Consider the following 26,442-nt stretch of genomic DNA (forward strand, 5'->3'; position numbering starts at 1 on the left):
ACAAGCCGTTCCTATATTCTGTCACATGCTTACAGATACTTTCTTAAAATTACCACAGCCTCGCTATAGCTGATATTTTTTCACTTATTTAGATATCAGTAAGCACCGAATGTGGCAGTTAAGTCAGCCATGGAATTACTAATACCCTTAGCAGGGATAGAAAGTCATCCTTTAATGCGAAAACTTTAGGAGTAGTGTCAAATGTACTTTAACTTATAAATGCCCACTGAAAATATCTGCCTAAAATAATATAGTTTACCTCTTTAAGTGATGAAACAAAAGTCCAGCCACCCTTTGATTGGCCGATGATAGCTGACCAATCAAATTGTGGAGCCGTTTAGCCTGTTCATCGATCGTTCCGCTATCAGGTGCTTCAAGGGCCTATAAGCAAAACATTAAAAGCCTTATTGCATTCTTGTATTCTGTCTTGATTTCCATGTTATTCGACATTTTATATATACTATTAAAAGTCTATTGGTACGGGGTTGACGTGTAGCATGACATCGGAGATGGGTACCAGATGTTCTGTAGCTGTTTGCATGCAAAATAAAACCCTGAGATAAGAAAAACCTGTAGGTGCAATTAGCTCGTTTGGCGTGAGTTATTAATTCGTAGAGCTCAACAGGGGGTGGCTTGTCGTCAACTATGCTCATCTCCGGCAACAACACGGGCCAAACAGAAGTCAGCGAATGGATTAAAAGTGGCAATGGACTAGTGAAAAGAACTGAGGAGCAAATGGATGCGTTGACTCGGTGTTTCAGGCGAAGTCTCCTTTTTCTTGGCATGTTATTGGCACTGTGGTGGTGCGTGTGAAAGCGCACACCGATGTGGAGACGATTGAACACCCTTTGCTATTTCGGTCGCTGTAGTTCACTTCTAGTAGGCAAGATATCGCGCATTACAGAATGTGCAGGGATCAGCTCAACAAATTCATCGGTGAAATAGTTGAGAGGACGGTAAATGATGTAGGCACGTCGCCACTACTGTGGCTGCATAAGAAAATTTGACGACGGAGTTTGAGTGAATGATTTGGAGCTAGGGTGTTCGATGGTTGTAATGAAATCAGCACCGTAGTTGTTATTTTACCAACCGGTTCCGATTTCTTAACAGCTACCCTGCATTTCAAAATTTCGACTGGAAAATGACCAGGGGTATCGCTGCTGGAGTTTTGGCGGTTATTGGGGCCATAAGTGAGTGTGCTGAAATTGCAGTTGGATAGCAATTTGGCAGGCTATTATTAAGTAAATTTTACTAGATAAACGCATGAATGCTCAACTTACCTTTCCGACATCAACAAATTGGTCGTAGAGGTTATAACTCAGCAGAGGTTCCGGAAGCTGAAACATCAAATAGCCTTTAAAGTACATTTTTGCAACCTGTGCCACACTGCTATTACCAAAAATATTCAGCAATGAATCAGTCACAGGTAGCATGACAAACCATTTATTAAAATGTATTAAGATTCTTTAGGTGCATTTATCTGAGTTCTGGCAGGCTTTGATGCAGTTGCTTCAAATTTGATGCAATATCCCAATTTCATGCTGGTGCTATCACAACTTATTTCTCATTGTTTTTTATTCTACGAGAGTACCGCCTCAACTGCCTGTTCATAGTGCTGATTTTGGAAAAAAGAGCATCTTCAAAACGACTATAAAGATGAAATATTGTAGGTCAAAGTCCGCCAATTAGTAAGTCCCTCGTGGAAGTCTGATATCAAGCCATTTTTGTTGCTGTATGGTATTTTGATCACTGTCTTTAAAAACATTGTATATATCCACTCGTGAAGAAGTGTAAAGACGTCAGTACGGCGACCGTTGTAAAAATTAAATGAGCCTTCACCCCCCATCCCGGATTCCTTTCGGTGACAATAGTGACATATCAAGTAATTGGTTATAAGTTTCCATGCAGACTTCAAAATCTGCAAACAAAATTTTTCCGAGAAACATCATTAGCTTGCCGCTTAATCCAACTGTCAGAGTTTTAAGGAATCTGCACTACCTAGATGTCATAATGTTACTGTTCAGTGCCTTTACCGACAACGTCACGCGCTCTGTGTGTTGCGTGTTCCCCCCCCCTCCTACCATCTCTTCTGCCCCAAAAATTTAAGCAGAAAACAGGGAAAAAAGGGCCAATCCATTACTTTAGACACGACTGACTTGGCATTTTTGCTTGTTTGAGAACATGGTCTTCGAAATTACTTCCAGCAAGCCCTGTGAAAGGCATTTTACCCAATTGTATAACCAGCACAACAGAAATTGGGCACTGACCGATAAAAAGTACCAAGGCAAGAAAAACATTGACGACGGGAGCCTCCCCATTTCCCGCTACTTAGAGGGGTTTAAAAGTAGAGCAAAGTGAACACTCCCAAGTTGTATCTACTGGTAACTTTTATGCCTGAGATTGCAATGCTTGACACATTACACAACATTCCAAGTTGTTAGGATGGAGCTTGTTTGCTGGTCTGCCTCATATGCATAATTGCAATAAGACCGAGAGACAGGAATGATGATGGCACAACGGAAACCTGTGATGGGGGGAACACCGTCCTAGTGCAAAAAAAGACAAGCCAAGCTAAATTTATAGCTTTTTTATAGCCTGTAGGCGGGTCCCTCCAACTTTTCCAGTGCGCAAATTATTTCGACTGCTTCCTTTAGACACCTTAGTCTGCTTAGAACAGTCAACGTCTTTGATGTTGTTGCAGTACTTTGGGTGATTGAATCTCGGTTTTTGTAAAGGGACACTTTCTGTCGCCGCTGTTGTACCTTCGCCGGGTGGGCTGGCCTCCGGGCTATGCCAGTAGCCCCAATCCCTTCCATTTGTTGAATATATATATTCTGTCCCAGTATTATTTTTTCTTTCTTCTTCAGGAAATTCTCGGGGCGTTACGCTGGTGGCAGCGGAAAGTAAACCCGGTCCTACTGGACATCTGCCCTGAATCCTACGGCTTGGTGATAAACCTTAGCGGGGAGGAGGAAGTGCATATATTTAAAAAGGGAGAATCGGTGACGATGCCTAACAGGTCTGAAAATGTCGTCTACCTTCAGCAACTACGTCAGTCCCGTATTCTACGGGAAAGCCATTAACAACAAAAGCGACACTCACTGTGAACCATCTGAAAAAGTTTCATTACGGAGATGCTTTCCGTGTCTGTATGAAGGTATCCAATATGTAACCTTGCGTTAACCTCCTCCACATCTCTACCAATTGGATAGAACCCAGGTAGATATGGCTGAGGAGCTCTGAGGTAAGAACATGGTAAGGAGGAATAGACGCGGAATCCTACCCCCTATAGGAGCATGTTAAATCCTTTGTTATTTGACTCTGCATTTAGGCCAGTGTTCCTACAACTGGCTGTGGACACGCGTGATGATCAGAACATTTCCCTTTCCTCGAATCCGGTCCACATACAGGCCAAAACGCCTGATCCAGTAAAATCGCTTAAGGGAATCAGCAACGCCGCGATCAAGTATCTCCCCAACTATGTGAACATTCGATGACTGATATGTTTGGCTCGTGGGTGCTATTTTTATTGCAGCAGCGATTGTTTTGTGATGGCTTATGCGAAAAATTGACGAAGGGGAGCGCCGAGGACGACGCTCGAAAGAGGAGGGAGACTATGTAATGCGTTACCTGTAAGTCTAACTCTCGGTTTTGGTAAAGGAGTCACTTTGGGTCTCCGTTATTTTATCTTTGCCGGGTGGACTGGCTTCCAGGCCATGCCAGTAGTCCCAAGCACTTCTGCTGGTCGAGAACACCTAGTCTGCTCGAGTATTGTGGCTTCTTTCGCCTTAAGGAAAGTCGAGGGGTGCCACAGTAGTGTGTACATTATAGTCAGGCAATTCGCTCCCAAACACAGCCTACGAATCACAAGATTTCTGTCTTGCTCATATACCTTTAGTGAGAAATTTACATTTTGACGTACGAAATCTCGCTGCTCTAAAAAAGCTTGCTTAAAACGCACTAGATGACTTTTCAGTCCTAAGCTTTCAATGGGGGACTAGGATTCCGGGAAACGCAGAAGCCTTTTGTCCTTGTAAATTCTACAGCAGGCTCTCGCTTTTTCCTCATGCAGAAAAAAGTGATCTGATTCCGCATTTACACACTGCCAACCTCGATGGCATGAGCCCTCCACTCCCTTTTATTGGCACCTCATCTGGTGGACGTAAAAACTAAGGCAAATCCGAAAATAACGTGATGCGAAGGTGCTATTAAGAAGGGTATTCTAGACTTTTACGAACGAAACTTTTTTGAGAACTGATATCCAAAACAATTTTAAACGATGCTGGTGGGGAAAATTGGGTTGAAGATAGGTATTATCACTAAAAAGTAGCTACTGCGTGCTGTAAATGAGACTAAACGAGCTAGAGCCAGACCAGAGTCCATACGTTTGCAGCCCAGTAGAATGCTAGTTGTTGTCTCCACGCCTTATAAGTTAGGAGGGCCTAGTTCCTTAACTAGAGTTACCTTAAGCACTGCAGAGGTGGTTAGTATCGAGGTGCTTGGGACTGACCTGGATTAGTCGAGTTTTCAGAGTGCTGGCCAAAGTGATGGCGTACTCCCCGGAGAGATCGACCGAACTGTGACCTGACTCCTGCGCCGCCCTTATGGCCTCCACCACTCCAGCCACCTTGATCTTGGATGCAGGCACTCGGTATATACCCTGCAACAAAGGAAACGAAGATGCCCTTAGGACTTTTGTGTTTTTACTGGTTAATGTTCGTTTTACTTGTATCGACGGCTATTCAAGCTCTTCAATCCCCACGACTTCGTTAACAGTTCACCAAATCTTCTACACACTAATTACTCACTTCCGATCAGGAACCAACTCTTAAATCAACTTCAAGAAGAGCTTGAAAGGTATTCTAAAATGCGCTAAGATTGCCATCTATTTCTGGGGCACCGGAAGTAGTTGGAGGTTAAATTTCCCTGTAATCAGAGTTTAGGAGGGATTGGGTATTTTGGGTGGGATTCTATCTCCACATACATATATTAAAGCATATTCATACTTTGAAAGTTGCTTTTCATTAACGCGTCTGATATTCTCGCCTCTTAAACTCTGACAATTATGGACCTGCGTAACTCTGTGCCCTGCGAAATAGCGACGATTCCTCATTCGCCTCATTAAGTATCCAACGATTAAACCGCACTCTGGCATCCAATTTAGTGGTGTTAAAGGGTGTTGACTAGTTCAGCTGTGATTAGGGGGAAACAAATTTGAATTTTAAACGTAGAGCAACTTTTAATTGGCCACTTCAATGCCTGAGTACATGGTCACGGGGGCCTTCAATACAGGAAGCCAGTGCAACTCAACAACTTCCAGGTCACAGGTATTTGCAACAATGTCAAATGTGGCGAAAAAGGCTTTTCAAAAAGCCATCTGCCAAACTAAACACCGGGTTGCCATGAAAGCATCCTAATTCTGATTGAAAGAATCAGGGACATCCAGCTAGTTGGATTATTTGATTCAGCTCGGATACGGAGGAAACATCAGCAATTCGGACCATTTATTATTCGCTTTTTTCTGCTTGAGGTATAACTGCGACTGATTCACGCATGCGCACCAGAACAAACCGCATCTGTCTCCTCCTCTTCCTCCACCGCAACCACCACCAACAACAACACTACCCACTGCCGTCCACGTGTGCAAACCATGTTCAGATGGTCATCTATATAGGCTGGACACAATTTGTCTCTGACCCTTGCAAGCCAATGCCACACTGTGCCCAGCTAAAATTTCCCACTTAAAGGCCGATCACCTCCCTACTTTGATCTGCCTTTCTGCGGATCATGTGTGGAGCGCTGGCTCAAATTAGACAGCCACCGCAAACTATAACTTCGGCATTTTGAAATGATAGACAAGAAGCTTCTCATAAAGCTTGAGAGCTAATCTTGCTTTTCTTGATAGGTTAAACTTGCAAAGTAATACCAGCTACGGAACAATGTGAGGAGAACTCCAAAACCGTGGAAGAAATGGACGTATTCAGCTCATAATGGAATTCAGATCTTGCTTTCCTCAGCAATGCCATATTAAGTGGGCGGACAGGCTTGTACACTAATGTGTCTTGCCCACCTCCGCATCTGTCGCGCCAAAATTTGCCAAAAAAGGGAACTGACAGAGACGAGTAGAAGGGCCGTACTGAGGAAGGTGAAGTGCGAATTCACACAACACCGCTGATGAATCCAATTTCGGTATACAGTACGGTGAAGAAGGAGAGCAAATGCTAAAACTGGAGGCCTGACGAAGTGTGGATTTCATTTCAGCTTTCACTCTAATTAACGATGGAAACGGTTTGCCATGGTGATAGAACCAGGCTGTTCTTGTAATCCAGAATCTAGATGTAAGTATTTCGCAAGTAATTTGGGGCCACTGATGTAGGGGCAAAAGAAAAAGTATGAAGCGACTTTTCCCGCCTTTGTAAGGAGGAGTAAAGTCTCCGCCGTGGGGTATTCAAGTGTTGCGATTGAAGTTATCCAGATGTACGATGCTCTTGCCTCCACTTTGGTGTACTTTTGTCCACTCCGCCTGGCGTGCGATTTGACAAAAAAGTTGTCCGATCTTCTTTATTGTAAAAGCACAAACTGAATTTCGCTGTCTGAACCCTAGTTATATTTGGATTTTTGTAAAAAGGAAGGAAGAAACAAAATTAGCGAACTCCAAAATTCCATTCAACCAATTGCACCAATTTCTCCTCTTTTGCAATTTGAGTTGAGATTTGACTCTCCAAACAAATAAGTTATTAAATTTGTTCAGGGAATTCGAAATCAGCAGGTCTCAACAGAACAACACTCATCATTACTACTAAGTGGCATTCAATTAGTAGTATTGAGTGCTAGTTTATTTCGAAGTAAGGTTTGAATAGGGCACGACCCTACGGAACTAAATTTGTGGAACACAAAGTATTAGTACGATTGGTCTTGTAATTTGGACACTAAAAGTTCATCTGAGTAACGGTTTGGGAGGTAGCCTTAGGTCAGGGTACACAATTGAAAGAGCGATGATATGCCTTCAAAATACACAAAAAGCGCAAAAAAGACCTGACCTCCGAAATGGGTAAGTAAGGTCAGATATCACGAGCTTAATAACCTCATAAATTCAATAATCGGTGTAACTTCCTCTTTTTTGACCAGTGAAATAGTTGAGAATGGAAACATCAACTAATCGCAGCTGTTCATCGTCTGGCCTTGTCGCTAGGACAGGCTCTGATTATGACGTTAGTTGTCAATACAGGCCCGTGCACCCACATCTCTGAAAATCTAAACAGTACAGTCTCCATTCTATTTTCAAATCGTACCACCGTCACCACTTTTGTTTATACCCAGTTTTGACCAGCTATTCACAGTCTGACGCATTTCCACAATATTTATGCAATTAGACATCTCTTTTACTCATCTTTAGTTCGGACTTCGTTTCTTAACCAACTAATTGAACACTTTATCGCAACATGAATCTCACTACTTGTCTTTATTGCCATTACTGCATTTATCACAAGAATATCGCAGCATCTGGTAATTCCAACGCGTCAGCAGTGACACCAGAGATCTCAAGCCACCAGTCCGTTGGAATTCCTTCTTTTTTTTTCGCACCAGGGTACCACAATGCCCATGTTTCTGCTTTGTTGGGGTTTCGAGCCAACTTGTGGCTAATGACGAGGCGTGAACTCGTGAACTTCTTGAGCCGGGCGCACTTTATGGCTATACATATATAGATAACAGTACAGTAACAGTATTGTTGCCCTCCCCTTACTCAAGAACGACTATTTTTCCTACAGAAAAGCCACCGACGTGAGGGCGAGCAAGTGACTGAACGGGCTAAAAGATCCTCTTACACAGCTGATTTAACGGGACAAGAGTCGGCTGTCAGGTTTGGAGCTAAATCGCTCGTAACCTTTTTCCACTTCAGTTTTTCGAGTGGCGCAAATCCCACACAGCTGTCGATGGGGAGGAGCTCCTGCACATGCCCATATCAATCTCATTTTTTCAAATATGCATGTGCGCGAGTATTTTTGCCCTGGGTCATCGGGGAGGTGCTATTTGCCCCTTAGCAGCTGTTGCTTTCGGTGCTTAGAAAAACTGCACGTAAAATAGAACCAACAACGAATTTGCTTGTGTGTGTGCTTGCGAGAACTCAGGTGCTTGGAGGAAGGAAAGAAGGCAAGAATGAGAGTAGACGAGTGGGGATAACGGCAGGTGGGGCCACGCGGGAAAAATGTCACCGAAAAGGGTAATTGTCAGTGCTACCACTATGTGTGTGCGTGTGGCTGTGCGCGTGTGCAAGATTTGGCCAAACAAACAGGAGACGCCGCCGAATCAAACACTAAATGGGCAAACAGAGACATTTTCGCCGAGGTTAGTGCCGATATGCCCATCCCAGTGCTCCCTAACGTAAAATTTAGCAAAAGGGGAGACAGGAAGGCGATATTTGTGGCTTCGAGGGACTACTAAATACGCAGTTGTCGAAGTCATCAGATGTTATGCACAAGAGTAACCACTTGGCATTAGGAACAAATCTCAGAAACTTCCGTAAGAGGAGCAAAGGAAATCCTTCCAATTTTGAACACATTCACTGATAATTCAAAGGGGCAGTTAGCCGAAAACCCACATATTCTGATAATGCTTGAGTTGGAGATGAACGCAGAGGTGAGGATGTGGACTTACGTGAGTCTGAAGTCCATTTTCTTGGGTTTCGATGCCGTTTATGCACTGGATGAGGACATAACAGGCATTGTCATACTCCGTCTCCGCGGCGGCTTCAAGCGCCGCGAGGTGAGCGGGGTCGAGGTCAGTGGATGCAGCGGCAGCAGTGACGGAGGAAACTCGAGCGCCTTTGCTGCCACGCAAGTTGGTCTTCTTAAGGTCGGGTCGGAAGAGGGTAGAGCCGAACTGCACCAGGGAGGAGAGGACCGTGGTGCTGCCTTGTGTTACACCTTCTCCCTCGCCCTCCGAATCCGACTCCGAGTGCCGACCTTCACAAGTAGACAAACAGGTAGTAACTACGCTGCTAACTTTGTAAACAACCCTGAATTTAATATACAATTGGCAAGAGACGCAATAAAGAGCCTGAGTCGGTCGTTGTAAATAACCCCAACCTGCAACGGCATTACGCGTATCTTTGCATTTCTCAGCAAGGAAACTTGACTGCATGTTATTAAAAAGTAACAGAGACAGAAATGTGCTAGAGGTGGCAACTACTCTGAAGTAAATCGTTAATTTATTAGCGAGATATACGCTGATCGTGTTAGAAACCACCAGAGACGGTGAATTAATCACTAGTCCGTAATGTTTACGTGGGCGAAACTACAGCCCGGAACCTTGTTGGCTGAATTAGGGTAGACTAAGTCTAACGGCAACGATACATCAGCCAGCACAGAGAATGTAGAGCCTCTAAACAACCTCGATAAAGTTTAATCTGCCTTAGATGTCGACGGAGGTCAACACCTCCACCGCTTTTAGATCAAATAACTTACTCTTAAACTAGAAACGAATGTAAAACAATGTTGTTTCATTCTGCGTTTCATCTCTACAATGCCTGACAAGTTAATGGAACTAATTTTTCTTAATAATGAAATGACAGCCGATTGACCAGTTGGCATTTGAGCAATGGACAGGGGTGAGGGCTTTGTTGAGAAATCTGCCATGCACAAAAAGCGTGGCTCCTATCCTTCCCTGTCCGAAGGCTAAATATCGCCCAGAACTGTTTCCCTTTCTGTGTCAAAGATGTGAATCTGGACAAAACATCAGATAAATGCGGCCAACTTCGACTACTTCGGTCAGAAGACGAAAAAAAGAAACATAAATGCTCCAAAAGGAGCACTTACTACAGTCATCAATGCCACCACGACTAGACATTCAGTAGGGTTGTATTAATCACAGGATGGGTTGAATTCATGTAATTGACGTTTAAGGAAAACAACCTCCCACAGCCTCATTTATTCATTCGATTCAATGACAAGTTAAAAATTACTCATTGTTACCTTTTGTAGAATAAAAACGTCAACTTTGGAGGACCATCTAGTTCAAAAGTATTCACCTCACGTCCGAACGCTTTTGATGAACTACTCCCATTGCTGTTGAGTTAGAGGGTCGTGTCTTTCCACTAGTTGAAGTGCTTACGTTAACCGTGATCTGCTAGAGACAGCCACAAATGAAATAGTTAAACATCTTAATACGTGTACTCTTTCGATCACATTAGTGCCATGGATTTGCCCCACCCTCGAAGCACTGCCACAAGCACTCTTACAGTGAAGACGCTACTCAATGATACAAACTTCTGTGAGGAGTCGGAGCCTTCTGCTGGGTTTTCGACAAAAGTAAGCTTGTGTTAGACAGGCCATCTGCCGCTGCCTTGTTGACAGCACGTGAACTAACAAGAATGAATTCAACCGGATTTGCAGAGGCCAGCACAGCTAAGACAGAGACCGGCATCACAATGTTGCCTTTTATTCATATTTTGGCCTTGATAATAAGTTTGAACAGGGGCGAGATTCGGCCTGACAGGAATAAGGCAGCCTGACAGATATTAATGGACAACATTATCTTTACAATTATCCCCTCTGTAGATGTTTCTATCCCAATTATCTGGTAGTGTTTGGATACGACTTGGAGGTTTATAAAACTACATTCGGTGGAAAGAATGTACAATCTTTCAGAGAGCTAAGATTCATGATTTGACTGAGCCCGTTCACTCTGCTGAGTGCGAGGGAAAGACAACGACATAATGAACCACGTGCTCATGGGCACGCTCCAATCCTAATGAATCATTCATGCCGAAAAAAAGGAAGCTAGAAGAGCACCTCAGGGAAGTCTGTTTTTGTCTTCTTTATTTTATTCTCCAATCTCATGCATCTAAGTACGGAATTTTTTGGTAATAGTTAACTCTGCATTCACCAGAAGCCAACAACACATAAAAAAGTTTCCACTTTTAGGCCTAACAGCAACTCTTTTGTGCATTAGATGCTTAATCTGGAACAGAAAACCTCTACGTACTAATTTGAGATTTTAACATGAAAGGTAGGGGGGTTGTAAAACAGTATGTTTTGGTTTTTTGCCGACCTCTTCCCTTTACTACTGTTGAGGTTATGACCACAGATGCACATAAAAACATCACATTTGTCCGCAAGGGTTCTGAATTCCTCCAGACATTCCTTTGAAGCAAAAAGGTGGATAAATGCTAGGCAAGGTATTTCTATCCTCAGTTATCGCGCAGCCCCAAGCAAAAAAAATAATTTGCACCATCGCAGATTATAAAAATTAAGGCTTTGTTTAGGGTTTTTCTTTCTCCATGTGGCTAGATGATTATCCCATGTACTGTGGGCTCGCATTTACGGAGTGGATCAACCGCAAAAGGCGCAATTAACCTGCAGAGGCAGCTGATAAGGGGGATGAGAAATGTCAGCTGTTACAGAAAAAACTTGTTTGTCAGAACTTAGGAAAGAGCAAGTCAAGGTCACTTGGTGTTCGAGAGCAGAAGAATGTAGGGCTCCCATATGAAGGCCAAAACTGGAGGAGGGTACCATATTCATATCAGATGTGGGAGATTCGACTACCAAATCACCGCTAAGTACTCTTCAGACAACAGGAAGAATCAGGATTTTAAAGGGCCAACATGTTATTTCACATACTTACCATCAGCTACCTCCGACGTGTCTTTGGAATAGAGCTGAGCGAATCGAGACACGAATTTCCCAAAGGAGGCATCTCCCCTAATGTTGACAAGAAACAATTTTGTGGGATCTTTCACCGAATTTCGAAGTTTGAGAAAGTTATGCATAAAACGCATGGATTCCTACCGATCTTTTGCGTTGGCCGGGTTGTCATGGTAGCCCTCAAACTGGTACTTCTCCAGGACGACATCTGTCCCACTTTGAACATGTTCCTGAAGAAGGCGATGATAGGGCTGGCCTGGGATGTAATTCTGAAACTTTGTTGCGACATCCTCGTACTAGGGGGAAGATAAAATGGGGAAACCCCTCAATTTTAACATTTTGAATGTGACTTATAAACTCTTTTGGCATCTTGAACTCTTGCCGGGTTCTTTTGGCCACTTTGCTGAGAAATTCCGGGAAAGATCCATGACAGCGCAGCTCGCCACAAAGACATACCCACGGTAAATCTTTCAATGAGAGGAGGCTCTATTGCCTATTTTTAGCCGCCAAGACTAGGCAGTAGAAAAGACATTTTCTTCTGTCATCAAGGCTAAAATGAAGGACGCGCATCACGTTCGTACGCACTTATGACAGAAAACAAAAGTGCAGCCAGAATCTGCCTTTGTTGGATAAGTAGCAAAAAAAAGGAAAAAACCACTTCCAAAAGGACTTTTCCGACTCCTTTATTATTCTTTAAGGCGAAAAAATCCACTTATTATACATTCTTCTGAAGAGAGCGCAAGGGAGAGGACGGAGGGAGCATTCAGCAGTGCAGTGCTACTGAACGAAAGCCGTTTTAAAATGCAATGCTTTCCTTATTGAAAGAAGTACCCGGAGCCAGGTTAGCTTGCCTATAGACAGAGTCGTATAAAATGCGAAGCTCCTCCCGCAGCAGACGCTGTTTTGCCGTTATTGAAGGCACCAATTAAAGCCTCTTTCTCGATGATCTGCCTAAACAGTAGGGAGAACTTAACAGTCTGCAAATTGCTTTTGATGGTTAGGTAGGCTCATGAACAGCTTACAAGCGCCACTGTGTCTGCACACGTGTGATTCAGTCCCAATTTAGAGTTCATTTATGACTAATGACGGTTTGACATAAATTACAGAAAGGCAATAGTTCACTTAGTCGCCTTTTGTATAGCGCCAAGCCTATGCTTAACGAAGATCCAAATATGAGAAGGCTGCAGTCACTACCAGAAGACCGAGTGGACACTCTCCAAACAAAACAATCTGTCATCGGAGGAAGAACAGGATTGGGTATTGTAAGGTATGGTAGTTGGGAAATGATAATAGCCAAGTTGATTCGCATTTTGAGGGTAGAAACGCAACTTAACAGAATGATACAGAACGGATCACACTATGCTCAACGCACGAATGTCCACCTCCTTTCTTAAGACCAATTTCATTCAAACTTTTGTCTCATCACATTCCACCCCATCGCTAGAGGAGGTTGGTTTTGGAGCACACCACAAACTTCAGTTCTTAAAGGGCAGTAAAAAACGGATTCTTCTAGCATATTTTAAAGAACAATTTATCACTACCGCATCCAAATTTATCCATTTTTCCCCTGTGACCAAGGCATGGGGGGAGAGGAGGTGCACCTCACATCATTCCCCAAGCCGAACGATAGGGTAGCATTCACTTGTTTATCTACTTGTCTATCAAACCTTCGCAATTTCCAAGAGCATTTTTATGTGCAGTCAAAGCTAGTAAAAAGAAATTTCACCCCTCCAACCCTGTTCTAATCGTCATGATTGCACGGATAACAGTTTCACTTCGTCCCACGCAATTTGTATCTTGAGGGCCGTCAGATCCACTGGACAGCTTTTGGTTAGACCACCGCTGCCCAGTCTTTAAATTCACCAAGAGAGCAACAATTCTTCACGTCTACTCATTGTTAATTCCAAGAGATTTAATTTAATTTTTCTGACCTAATGCCATGCAAATGCAATCCTCACCGTCATCAACAGCAGCCACTCCTTCGGAGGGATCTGTAACCCAATATCCATGAGATCTTGAATATCCTGAAACAGTTGTCTACTTCTATCAAGACAACCTCACGCAAATTAATCTTTTTTGTCAAAAAAAAGTATGCAGCCTTTTCTACATTGGTGTTCTTCCAAAAAATTAGAGGAAGTCCGTAATTACATAGCACAATGGCGAAAAATAAAGGGGATTAAAGGACTTCAAATCCACTTCGTCAACAAAATGGCTCCTTTATGGATGGTATATTTCAGTTTTTATAGGGACTATTAAGTAAAATAAGCTTCTCTTGATGCACCAAAAAACTTGAGCACCTTTGGCGGGTTAATCAGTTCGGTGGTTGTGGCGTGGAAGAAGTAAACGGTTAAGGCGCTTACGTTGCTCAGCATCTTTGTCCGTGTGACGAAGAGGTGACTGATGAGCTCGGCCATCGAATCGCTGACAACTTCGTCACATTTCGTAACTGTTAGCCTTGTATCGCAGATTATTTCAACCTTTACCAAGAGAGGACGAGCGACAGAAGGAGGAAGGAAAGGAAAGGGATAATTTTAATTTCTTGCATTTGTAAACTTCACTTCGACAAACATTTTCAAAACTTTCCCGCTAAAGAAGTACTCTGACCTTTGAGGGTACGTCAGACAAATGAAGCAAAGCTACTTCCACAGAACAAGCGTCTGTGAGGTAAGTTTAGCCTCTTAAAACCTTCTGTCTGTGAGGCACACTCTGTGGAGGCTGAAAAGTTCAATTATTATATCTAAATTAAGTGCTCCTCTATAATGTTCACGTCCCAATCGCCAGTTTTATTTTTGCTGATTGTCAAGATACTACATAACGTCATAGTCTTTTGCGAGTTAAGGTGATAGTTTTTGGATCACGGACAGTAAGTTGTCGTCTCTTTCAGAGGAGGGAGGGAAAGGGAAGGTAACTCACCCTACTTTTTTCCAGCTCCACGAGTCTCGCGTTTGCCGCGTCCACGGATTCCCTGTAGGCGTACATTAATTCCATCTCCTGAAATAGCAATTTCAAGCAGAGTTATATTGTATTAGTATATCTAACGCCCTATGAAGGACCTCCGACCTCCTATTTTAGTAAGCATTAAAGTTATTTATGTACTACGTTGACATCCGGAAGAGAAGTGACACCAGAAGCGCTTGGTTTATCCATTGGACTCAGTTCAAGTAAGGCTGTGGCGATGGAGGGGAGGAGAGGGATGGGGCCTATGCTTGAGAGATTGACGCAGCAATTAGTGTGCATGGTCACCCTCTCTTTCTCTCTCTCGCGCTTCACGCCTGATCATAGTCAGACATCTTTTGGCTCACCGCAGCAAGGAAGAAGAAAAACAGCAACCTTTCTTCCGTGCCCCCCGAAAAAACGCTTCTTGAGGTGTTTTCGGTAATATATAAGAAAATCAGCCTTATTACAACTTCTATCACTATTGAAAGGTGTACGAGACTGCATTTATGTCAATTTCACTTGATATCTGCGTAAATTGGTTTTAAATACTATGGCCTCTGGAAAAAAGTTACCGGAATTGTAAAAGTAGATTAAGCATTACCATCTGCAATTTCAAGCGACCGAAACACTTCTGCGTAGTCCCTATGTTACAAAAAAACAAGAAAGGACTGCCATTAGGATACTTCCCCAGCAAATTTCGGAACCGCGGAAATTTACGACAATGTCCAGATCCAGATCTATTTCATGGTCGACTTTTCCATTGCTAATGACTAACAACAGATCAGTCATCATAGCAGCCATCCACTAGTTACAGGTTTTAGCATTCTGCGCGGAGTAGGGCGATACTACTGACAGCTTCAAAAGTAGTTTGCCGGTTGCATTAAAACGCAAAAAATCCACGAGGTGTGCTGAAGGGTCTGAACTCACAATCAAATTAGAGCCATTGATACAAAAAGGCTTCACTTTTTTCTCCGCGTTTATTCAAGGTGGTGTACTGTAGAGTTATCATTTTGACTCATCTCTGCAATATTTACTTATGAGATGGTCACAAAATGAGTAAGAAAACCAATTTCTTTGCTGTATATTTCATTAGAAAGGAAACATTTTATTAAAACTACTTCCTCCTCAATTCGTTTAATCTGGACACAGCTTTGACTCCATTATGCGTGAATTTTGGCCGTAAAAAGTTCACTATTAATTTGCTTAGCAGAGTCTGTTTAATGCAAGGCGGATACTTTCGATGGATTGTTAGTGTGATCCCTGAGACTATAAACGGTACTACTTCAAGCTTGAAAATGAATATGCAAGTATGGATGTAGACTTTCGGGGACTAAAAGCACGGAATGGCAAAGTTATATGGCCACGATCGGTCTTAATTTAGGATTATCATTAGTCACCCAAAAGTTGCTAAAGTGTGCAGCGAATGGGAAACAATGCGAGTGGTGTTGGCTTGATTCTACTTCACTCGTTGCTTGCAAGCAGGACCTGGGATTAGAGGAACCGTTTCAGTAGCAAACATTCAAACCTTTTTATGACCTTACTTCACTACTAACGGCTTTGCCGACCTTCAACTGCATTACAGGGGGTAGAGGGAGGGGACTTTAGAGGGAATTGTGACATTTCATGGTGAGAGGTGCTTTAAGGTAAAAGTCAAAGGAAGCGAAGTCCACCACGTATAATGGTCCATTAGAGTTTGGCTTCAAATAATTGCACTTTCTTCGAAAGAATAAAGGAAGCCGCATCTGCTAAAAAAAAATACGGCAGCAACTTCCCTTGAATGGCGAAACATAAGGCTCGGTGCTCTAAAAATAAGTAACTTGTTCGAAACGAACAAAGAGCGCAGGTGTTTCTGCAAATGTAGGAACTGCTTGTGACCAGTAATTACGACGCACAAAAGGAAACTCAATGGTTCAGTTAAAAGAAGGAGTTTATTTATTTTGCTAGAAATGCCTCTGAATGATGACCAAGCAATGACCATGGCATTCGGTGCATCAATTTAAACAACCACTCGGAGAGTGTAGTTTGACTGAGGAAGAGATCTTTCGGAGGCAGCGGTGGTAGAAACAGAGAGAAAGCGGAGAGAGGATTTTGCAAGTAACAGAATCATCGCTTCGGTCCGCCTTCATACAACACACTCCCAACCCTCGGTGCACATATAAATAGCTTCAGTTATGGTTGTCTCTTGCACCATGAAAAGATACCAGCATTCCTGCAGACTATCATTCATCCAAACTTCTAACTGGCCATTCACCCGTTCGCCTACACAAAGCGTGGTACGAAGCAGCGCTGCGCGGCAATTCAAATTAGACTTAGTGAAACGGCCACAGACAGAGGGATGCAGCTGAAGCAATACCTCCGGTTTCAACGATTTCAGGGGATTGCCAGTTATGCGAAAGTAACAATTATTCCTAAAAAGGGGGAAACAGCGACCCAATCAACTCATCTGAGTCATGGAGACTTCCTGTAAAAACATATCTGATATGTTCCTGTCGCCAGGTGCGAGATAATCGGCCATTACTCTGTTTGAAGTCCCAGTCGTTAGAACTATCAGCCCACTTTTTCAGTGTTTGAATAAGTGATGATTTCAACTGACCTCAGTGTCGCTCATTGGCCACAAAATATGACGACTTGCATTCATCTTAAATAGACTTGTCCAGATCCAAATTTACTGAATTCGCTTTTCGGTAGTTCCATTGAATGAAGGAAATGCATTTATAAAGTTCAAACAAAAAGCCGCCTTTCTTTGAAATAAACTACCTCTAAAGTTTTCGGTTATACTTTATTTTATTTAAAAAGTGCATGTTTCGGTTGCAAATCTGCAAGGATTTGTTTGAAGAAGGAGGAGAAGATGGAGAAAGCATTGGGGACGTGCATGCAGAGCGAGGGGACGTCTGATGCCTGTCTAGACCCGGCGCGTTTTGACGCAAATATTTCTGGCATTTCGTGTAGCCTTGGGGACAGCACCGAGAGAGGCTGTGGGGGGCAGATTTCTCCTTGCTATGTTACGAACGCTAAAAAGGGAGTACGACTTTTTTCTTGCTAATGGAGCTGGATTGACGGCGCCCAGAGATAAGATCAGCACGATGTATTACCATAATTACTACTTTTTGGCTGTTGGACCACTTCAATACTAAGATGATGCGTCAAGGCAGAAGTATGGAGGTTAGACAAAAAATTCCCCTTTTTTAACAAATGGAAGGCTCAAACTTATGCCCCACGATTGTGTGTGCAACGTGAGCCCATTGAATGCGGAATCTCGTGTGAATGCGCAATCTCTTGTTTAGGTTTATAAAAGCGCATTTTGGATTCGAGAGGGTGATGCCGCTGACCCAAGCTTGTGTCCTTGAACAAACAAAGCAGATCAAACAGATTCGCATCTTTTCTACCTGTTTCATCATATGTTAGACTCTTCCGATCTACCTGGCTGCTATGAATAAGTCCCACCTTAAATGGAACTGGAGGATAGCCGCAAGATTTCAACATTCCAGACTGACCTCCTACATTGTTCAAGTCAGTGGTCTTCAAAGAGTGCCACGAACCACAATTTACCTGGCAAAATCAAGAATTCTTTTCATAGTCCGTGGTGAAACAGGCAGAAGAGGGAATGGATAGTTGGTGGGAAGGAAGTGCAGTCCCCCTAAAGTGTATGTGTGGGTGTGGGCACGATGTGCACCAGTAGATTTACATCCTCGTCTGCCCCGATTGTAGCCAACAGGTCCGAAGAAAAGCTGCATTCACTGTTTGTGAAAATCTGATTGCAACGTCATTCCTCCGCTGTCCTATGCGGGGTTCAAGTCACAATGTGAAATTCGCAATACCTAATAGGTGCATTTGAGACAATAGCCAAATTTTCAATTTAACCAGTTTCGACATAAACATGAACAATTTTTGCAAGACGTGCCACTTTATTCGGAGAATGCGATGTAAAAAGCCATTTGAGCCGGATATTTGAGGTTTCCAAGGTGTTTCTGTAGAGTTTTTGTTAGTTAACAGGTAACGACAACCTTCTCAAACTTTTCTGTCCTTGTTTGAGACACTCTCCTCCATTTACCCTCAGCTGAAGCACTTTCGCCAGGCTGAAGGGCTTAAGACATGAAAATATTTTGTAATTCCCATGATTTTCATAGAAGATTTTCCTGTATGAGTTAAAGGGCAAGAGCTTGACAAACTCTTGGCATGAGTTTGACAAAATCAGTATTGAAGTGTCGGTTAAAATTGGGTATGCTTAGCTTGCCTGTAATCCAACCCGTTCCTCTCCTTCGAAACGTAAAACCCATATTGAGATCCTCAATGCAGTAACCGCATAGATACGTCTGGCAAAATTTAGAAGCTTTAAATTCCCCGCACTCCCTCCTACCTCAAAAGGAAGACGTGGCACTCAATTTCTCATCTGCTGTGGAAGGAAAAGACCTAACAGGCTGCCTTGAAACAATCGAGGATGGGACTGAACGATGTCTGTGGCTCCGTTTGAACGACAAGAATGGCCAAGCCAAGGCGAGCTGTGGTTTTCGCACCGGTTTATAAACGGATGTTAGCTTTTGTTTCTGTGTGTGTGTGGATGCCATCCCGTGTGCCCGGGAGGCGGTGGTCGCAAGGCCTCTTGCGGTTGGTGTGCACGAACCTCCCTCCCAGCAGGGGAAATGACCACTGTCACCTTTTTGACAGGACTATTTTTGGACGCGAAGACGCGGTTAAACCGAACGTCAAACTCCAGTTCTATCTAGATCACTTTAAAATCAATCTGCGAGCTCCTCGCTTCACCTCAATTTCCTGTTTGCTAGGTCGGTTTTTCTTTCACCTTCCATCGTCCTCATGATTTCACAGTGTTACTATTTAGGCACAACTCTAAATAACTAGTTAAAATCAAATGAGGGAGGTTTACTTTGAAAAAGAAAAGTAGAATGCGTTGCTGATGCAGGAGCAGCCTACCTTCTTATCATTGTCACCGAGTTGTCTCTCCAGCCTTTCCACCTTGGCTTTATGCTTAACAACGGCATTCATGAGAGCGGGATCGACAGGAGAGGGAGAAGTGTAGGCAATGGAGGCGGATGCAGAGGCGGAACTGGCTGAGGTGGAGCCATCAAGGCCATTGTCTGTCGAAGCGGAGGCTACGGAGGTGGTAGCAGTGACTGCGGAGGCAGTACTAGGGGATCCAGAGGCGGCACCGTTGATGGGGGGCAGTGGCATTGGCGAGGCGAGTGATGTGGTGGTAGCAGCAGCCATAAGATTGGCCTGGGAATCGTTCAGTGTTGCCTGTGCAGTGGCCAGATCTTCGCGAAGCTTTACACCCGTCTGGCAGCATTTGAAGTAGTTCGACTTTGCCTTAAACAACGCACTCTCCGCGTCCACCATCCGCTTCACATCTGCCTTCCACTTTGCCTTCAGCACTTCGCGCGTCTTTGCAAATTCTGTTCTCTGGCGTTTCAGTACCTGTAGTTTAGCACAAGGTCTAATCAAGGCCCACTTTCTTTCGCAGATCAACTTAGCGAAGCTAGGTCATGCTAAGTCGCTAAACAAAACAGAGCAACAATTACACGATATCAAACATACTTTCGTATTTGGAAGGAGATAAGCATCGAAAGTAAGACATAAAACAGACCTCAATAAGCTCCCGATATCGTTTGGTGTTGTGCAACTCCGTTTCCTTCGCCTGTTCGCCAATCTGCAGAGGGTAGGAGAACAGGAGCGTTTACGTGACAGTGAGTTATGTCTTTAGGGAAAAAACAACTACTATTTTGCTGGAGGGTGCCTTTAAACATGCAATATGAAAGTGGCATGGTGAACCATTACAGCAAATAATTTAAATGGGGCTGCGTGCTTAAAACATCCTCTGGTTAAGCTGTGTTGTGTTGGTTTACCGCCCTTTATTTTTTGGCAGAAAATTAGACCAAGATGAGCGAATTTTTTATCCGTATTTAATCAGGAGGACGATTTTAAGTAGAGAACCGTCCATGAGGCTAAGCGAGGTTGGATACGGTCTTAGGGTGATAGCTCGCAGTGGATGGGTTTGATTGTGCCCTGAGGAATACATTCAACCGGAAAAACAGTGGCTCTTCAACGTAACCGATCCTACTACTAATCAGAAATAAAGTTACCTATCTGTCAGAGCTCCGGACAATAAATACTGCTGCAAGAACTGTGAGGAAAACTGCAGGCTCGTCAGCAAAAGTAGCGTTACTCCCAGATTCAATCCTTCACAATAGATACTTCGTGCAGTTGAAAAACATTTTCTTGTAAGTAAGGAATGAAAAATCTTTGGTTATCAAACCAATTAAACTATTACTTGTCGCTCTTTTATCCTCCTTTGCCCGTTTTTATCTTATGCGTACGTTGTCGCGGCTTTGACCACAGACTAATCCCTTGCCCCTCCCCTTCCCTGCCCCTCTTTCCTCACCATCAGCGTGATCCACACACCATTACTTGATTGGATTCAATGGAAAGTGAGATGGAAACGCTTCCCTGGAGCGTTCTCTTTACACTGTTTGTTGTGTTCCTGTGTCTGATAAGGGCAATCTTCAGCATTCAAATCTCCCACATTTTAACAATGGAAGACACAAAGGTATGCGTGCGGACACATAGTCTTTGCTGTCAGTGGTCGGCAAAATCCCCGGTACAAATTAATAAAACGAATATGCAAGAACGAAGATGACACGCTTTGACAGGAAAACTTCAATACATCACGAACACGAAGGAAAGCACTTTACAGCAGTTTGGGATTTCGGTGATCAAGTAGCGCGAGTACCTTTTTTCGAATCCCGAATAAGGAAAGAATCGAGTATACGTGAAATAGCGGTAAGTGTGTAGGAGCTTTAGACTACACTACCAGAGATCGCAGTACTAGAACTACAAGCAAGTCCATTCAGTCACTTAGCTGCGACTCCTGCTCCCTCCAGTCCAACCATCTAGTCTACTTCGAGTTTTGTTTTTAAAAATTTTGGAAAGCAACCAAGTATGTTTTAACTTTTAATGTAGCTCTCACAATTCCTTCTTCGAATGCTCCAATGGTGGTGGCCCATTTATTTTACTTTTCGCAATTCCGATTTTCTGTCCACGCTGATTGATGGGAAGCAGCACCTCGTGAGGAGCAGTAAAAACAATTCCTCTTCCTCGCATCCCTTCCCTTGTTTCACATGCGTCGATTCAATGGATGGTTTTTATGTTTTCACTTTGACTTAGATCTAGTAATTTGGACAAGCCTAAAGCTTTTGGACAAAATTTAGAGGCGGAACGGGAAATCGGTCACTATTTTCCATTAGGACTGAGGTGTTTCAATGAAGTAAAGAAAACTGCATTTCTTCTCATTTCCATGTGATCCTAAAAACCGGAAGTTACTTCTACGAAGCCCACTTAAAAATGGGGAAAACTTCGAGCTACCAAGTGGGTGAATTTCCAGTTTCCCTCTACAGTAGTAATAGATGAACGTGTTGATTGTGAATTTAAGAAGAAGGAAAAGGATAAGGATCACACGTACCAAACGACTGAACTGGATGATTTCTTCCGAAAGCGGCGCTTCGGGCTGTAAGGAAGCTCGTTAGGGGGAGAAAAGCGAATGCCTACCGTTGCACTGACACCGGTCATAAGACCCTGGAACACCTTGGCAGTAGCTCGCATGCAATCGTTTTCTAAAAGGACAAATGGGGCACATTGCCCGATTGCTTTGAACAAGATGATTGTTATTGCCTACTAGTTAGCTAGGTGGCTGCCACCCATAACAAGGTGGTGCTCTTTAAGATAGTTCTTGCCACACTTCCGCCCTTGTTGTGGCCTACCGTAAATTGTGGTACATGAATAATTTTATGCTAAATTAGACTTTTTTGATAGACTAACTTAGAAAGGTGTTACAGTGGGTCAACCAATCACTCTATTAACGCATTGGAGGAGCCATGATATCCAAAGGGTAGAAACTGCAGTAAACAAGAAAATAAGTCAAACACCCATAGCAAGCGCCTTAATCCAATCGTGCATCATTCTGTCGTAATTCTGTTAGGCAGCACTTCTTTGTCTAAACAGTATAAAACAAAGCAGCAACAGGGCCTGTATTTAAGAGAATCTCTCATGAACGAGCCTATGAGGTGTAGGTCAAAGCGCGGTTTCGCCTCCATTAGAACTACTTCACGCAACAGTCTAGCACTCTGGTATTGGAAAATCGGCGTTCCTATGCCCTTGAAAATACGTTTTTCCAGGATTTCATTACTCCCCCACCAAATTAATTTCACTAAGTCGAAATCGCTAACCGTTTTAAAAAGTCCAGTGCGATGTGACGGTCTGTCTTATCCTTACTATTATTTCGTAATCAGAAAGTGCTCCTGTGTTGATGCTTCCTGAAGAAAGTTCATCCCACCTACTTGTCTTGTAGTTTTGAATTTAGGGACAATACGGCTTTAACTAGCGAGTTTCAGGAATAACTAAATTTTACAGACGATTGCTCACTTAGGGTTATAGACGTCACCAAGGGCCATGCGCATCCCTCTAAGGGACAAATAACTCTGTTCCAATATCCCTTAATCCGCTGCTGCCAAAACATCATTAAAATAGTTTTATATATTAAACATTAAATAGGTGTAGCATATTTAATTAAAGAGCGCTCAATACTTGTTCATTTTATGGATGGCAAAGGACAGAAGTCTTGAGTGTCTCTGCCTTTATGATATTGTTTTGGCTATCAATAACATCGAAAGCAACATATAGTGACATAAAGCTAAGCATATCCAGCCCTATTAGCTTATATTCATCCTCTTGACAGGACCTCGTTCCTATATGTCGCTTCTAGCATTGGCTTTACAACTCAGGTCAAAAATTGCAGCTTCCAGTGCTTGTAAAAATTCAAGGTGAATGGTGCAATTTCACAACTCCTGCACAACTTAATTCGACGAGCCAAATATAACAAAGGCATAACTTACCGAGAATCGCCCGTTTTTCTAAACTTCTTATAGTATCCTTAAGACATTTGCACCAAAGCTTGCTGTAATTTTGAACGAAATCGACGGCGTTCTTTTCTTTTCTTGCAAGCATTTTATCCTCAGCGGTGATTCCATGGCCTTAACAGCAAAAATATTTAATGATTAATTATGCAAACATCAAACATTTATTCAATTCCTAAACTATTATCCTTATGGTATTTGTCACTTTCTTGGTTCCAAGCAGTTTGGTAAAATATACCTAAGCAATATACCATATATAGAAAAAAGTTCACGAAAACTCACTCACTATTATAACTTCCTAATGGGTCAGGAACTTGCATAGAGAATTTTAATATAATCGTAAACTAAATTTGTTTTAAAAAAGATAACAACATTTGCAAAATGGTTTTTTTCAATCTAGTCCACCATTAGGTCAGTACCTGTATTAGATATCAGGTAGATCTAGAATTGCATTTAGCTCATAGATTAGAATTTTGATAGCCAGTACCGGGAATAGAATAAAGTATTTATATAACATTATAACTTTAAAAAGGAAACTAGCATACAAATGTAAAGGTTTCCAGCCTAAACAATTGGACATTTACTAAACTAATGCTTAACTTCTAGAAAATATGCAAAGCATCGCTCACAAACCCAATTTTGGCGGGACTGGACTAACAATCGGCATGATAATGTTGCTGCAATTAGACAATAAGGACACCTTATATGCACTATCTCCGGAAAAAAGGTTTTACTACATTTATGCAAAAGCAAGTGGTTATTTTTTTATACCGCTTGCAGAGGCCTTAGTTTTGTACAGTTTTATAATCCAGCCAAAAGCAGCAAAATACGCAAAATTGGTGACCAAAAATGAAAAACTGCACAAAAAACAAATGCTCCATGGAAGGCTTTAAAAATTTTTGAGGTTAAAAAGAGTTATTGCTGTGTAACTCTAAATAGACCAAGAGTGAATGAAAATCAACGAAAATCAACAAAGTTATTAATGGGATCAAGCATTAAAGAATACCGTATTCTATAAGAATATCGCCAATGTTCCCCCTTATCTTTCTGTCAGTATCATCTGCTGCAGCCATGGTACGAAATCTACAAGAAAATTAGTAACTAAAGCTAGTAGAATCAGATGCAGAGAAGAGAAAGTCAACTAAGGCGAAATTTCCACATTTACAAATCATGACACTAGCTGTAAATGTTAAAAGCCCATTATTATGTTATGAAAAGCAGACATTAAAAATCCAAGACGATAAATAAAAAGCGATTTAGAGGTACGTGCGAAACCTTAACAAAGCTGAATGTTTACAGAAGTTCAAGTTTCAATTAAGGTGTTCCAAAGATGAGTACGTTTGGGTCACTGCAGTTGCTAAAAGCGAGGCTAAAACTAAAAGCAGACAATAAATTACTGATAAAAAAGTGAGTACACACTCCAAGTCAAATAATAAAACATGCAGGCAAATTTCAAAAACGCGTTTGCTATCAAAACTCGACCTAGAACAAAATTCAGAAAAGTTAAACAGCGGTATAATAAATGCAGAAATCATTTTAACGGCAGCAAAATGCACCTTATTATTGCCCTTTTTAAAAATAACCATTAACTTATAAGTCCAAAAAGAAACCTTTTAGGCCGTACTTGGGGACATTTCATGTTTTAAGTCCCAGGACGGCATGATCATCTACCCTTACTTGAATCGCTAAATACTTTGCATGTAAATAAAATTTTTCTTTTTCAACAAAAAGGCTTGTAATATTTTTATTTTCGGAACGTAATTACATACTTTACATATTGCACTGAAATGTACAGAAAAGCAACGCACATGGTTCTGAAATGTGCTTGGAATCTGGAAAAATAGTTCAAAAAGCCATTTCCTGTAGAGATTATTTTTTGACTTCGTGGTGGTTCAGGACTTTCTTACCTGGTTTTATTATGTTGACTCAATCGTGCATTCGGTGGATGTCGCCTGCTTTAACCTTTAGAAACTGATTTCATAGCTAGCATTATGTGCGTTGATTGCCAACCCTATCGTCCTAATATTATTAAGCTGTTTTTTTTTGTTACAATCATGTAGAAGAATGAGGCCTCTACCGATTTATCTGACTACAGTTAGAAGTAATATTAGCACCTTATCATACTCCCTTTTACTGTATGCAATATATTACCGAAAGTGTACATATTTGCTAGGAACGCCTTTCAGAAGATGCAATACTCCATCTTGTTCTATTTCGTCATTTTCATTGGCGAATTGAACGGATAATTGTTTGTATTTGCGTTACACGTCCTGATATTTGTTGTTTTTACTCGTGTTTTCAATCTGTACTTATTAATTAGAGGCTTCTCTTGCTTTATTTTACGTAATGCCTTCTGCAATTGTGCTCGTGACATTTAAAAATGAGTTTTTTATACTGTGGCATTATCCGAATTCGCTTGTATGTTAGATTTAAATAGTCACTTGACATTGGAACTGACGACTATGTGAATGAGACACCTGGACTTTGAAATTTTACCGAAAATTCTATGCTTCGTGTTTTTCTCTTTAACTCAATTACAGCAGTTGATCTTCTTAAGGTTAAATTGTCCAATTTTATGGTATATGTGGTGATATGCATTCCAGTAATTTGATTACCTGAATATTTTGTAAATAATGGCATTGGTGCTGTTGAGGTAATTGGTGTTCTGGTAGTATGTCAACATTTCAGTCATACCATGAGTGCTTTTGAAACGTACGAGAAAAGGAGGCCGTCTAAAATGCCTCCTAGGCACATATCTGGCCTGAAGAGGCTGATGAAACAGGACTGCTTTGTGACTGGGTCTGGTCTTCCGGAGTTTGATAACCTAATGGGTAAATTGTCCTACATTCTTGAAAATCATTGAAGGTGGCGGACTGGTCCTGGGTGGAATTGCTGTATTTGGTAAAGTTCAATTAATTTATGTAATCGCCAGTTGAGGATGT

At 42.2% G+C, this 26,442-nt stretch overlaps 3 protein-coding genes across 3 annotated transcripts in view; 1 reads left to right on the forward strand and 2 right to left on the reverse strand. All coding sequences in view use genetic code 11, as the record gives it.

Annotated features, from left to right (window-relative positions):
- EGR_03381 (Rho GTPase-activating protein 29) overlaps window positions 1-15,368 on the reverse strand; it is a gene marked incomplete at both ends in the record, with an annotated part of 16,932 nt that extends 1,564 nt beyond the window's left edge. Inside the window, 11 exons of the mRNA XM_024492630.1 lie at window positions 260-381; window positions 1,281-1,337; window positions 4,511-4,660; window positions 8,656-8,963; window positions 10,266-10,403; window positions 11,623-11,699; window positions 11,787-11,938; window positions 14,003-14,119; window positions 14,556-14,633; window positions 14,739-14,914; window positions 15,263-15,368. Coding sequence (XP_024353031.1) covers window positions 260-381; window positions 1,281-1,337; window positions 4,511-4,660; window positions 8,656-8,963; window positions 10,266-10,403; window positions 11,623-11,699; window positions 11,787-11,938; window positions 14,003-14,119; window positions 14,556-14,633; window positions 14,739-14,914; window positions 15,263-15,368 — 1,481 coding nt within the window. The remainder of the gene's footprint in view (window positions 1-259; window positions 382-1,280; window positions 1,338-4,510; window positions 4,661-8,655; window positions 8,964-10,265; window positions 10,404-11,622; window positions 11,700-11,786; window positions 11,939-14,002; window positions 14,120-14,555; window positions 14,634-14,738; window positions 14,915-15,262) is intronic.
- Window positions 15,369-19,457: 4,089 nt separating this feature from the next.
- Window positions 19,458-25,167, reverse strand: EGR_03382 (Minor histocompatibility protein HA-1; the record flags this gene model as incomplete). Its single annotated transcript, XM_024492631.1, has 6 exons — window positions 19,458-20,009; window positions 20,179-20,241; window positions 22,051-22,095; window positions 22,137-22,201; window positions 23,480-23,617; window positions 25,125-25,167. The coding sequence occupies 6 exons, from the start codon at window positions 25,165-25,167 to the stop codon at window positions 19,458-19,460; spliced, it is 906 nt and encodes a 301-aa protein (XP_024353032.1).
- Window positions 25,168-25,287: 120 nt separating this feature from the next.
- Window positions 25,288-26,442, forward strand: part of EGR_03383 (Elongator complex protein 4) — a gene marked incomplete at both ends in the record, with an annotated part of 7,072 nt that continues 5,917 nt past the window's right edge. The window contains one exon of the mRNA XM_024492632.1: window positions 25,288-25,311. Coding sequence (XP_024353033.1) covers window positions 25,288-25,311 — 24 coding nt within the window. The remainder of the gene's footprint in view (window positions 25,312-26,442) is intronic.

This window comes from Echinococcus granulosus (assembly GCF_000524195.1).
Source record: "Echinococcus granulosus chromosome Unknown EG_S00017, whole genome shotgun sequence".
Taxonomy (NCBI): Eukaryota; Metazoa; Platyhelminthes; class Cestoda; order Cyclophyllidea; family Taeniidae; genus Echinococcus; species Echinococcus granulosus.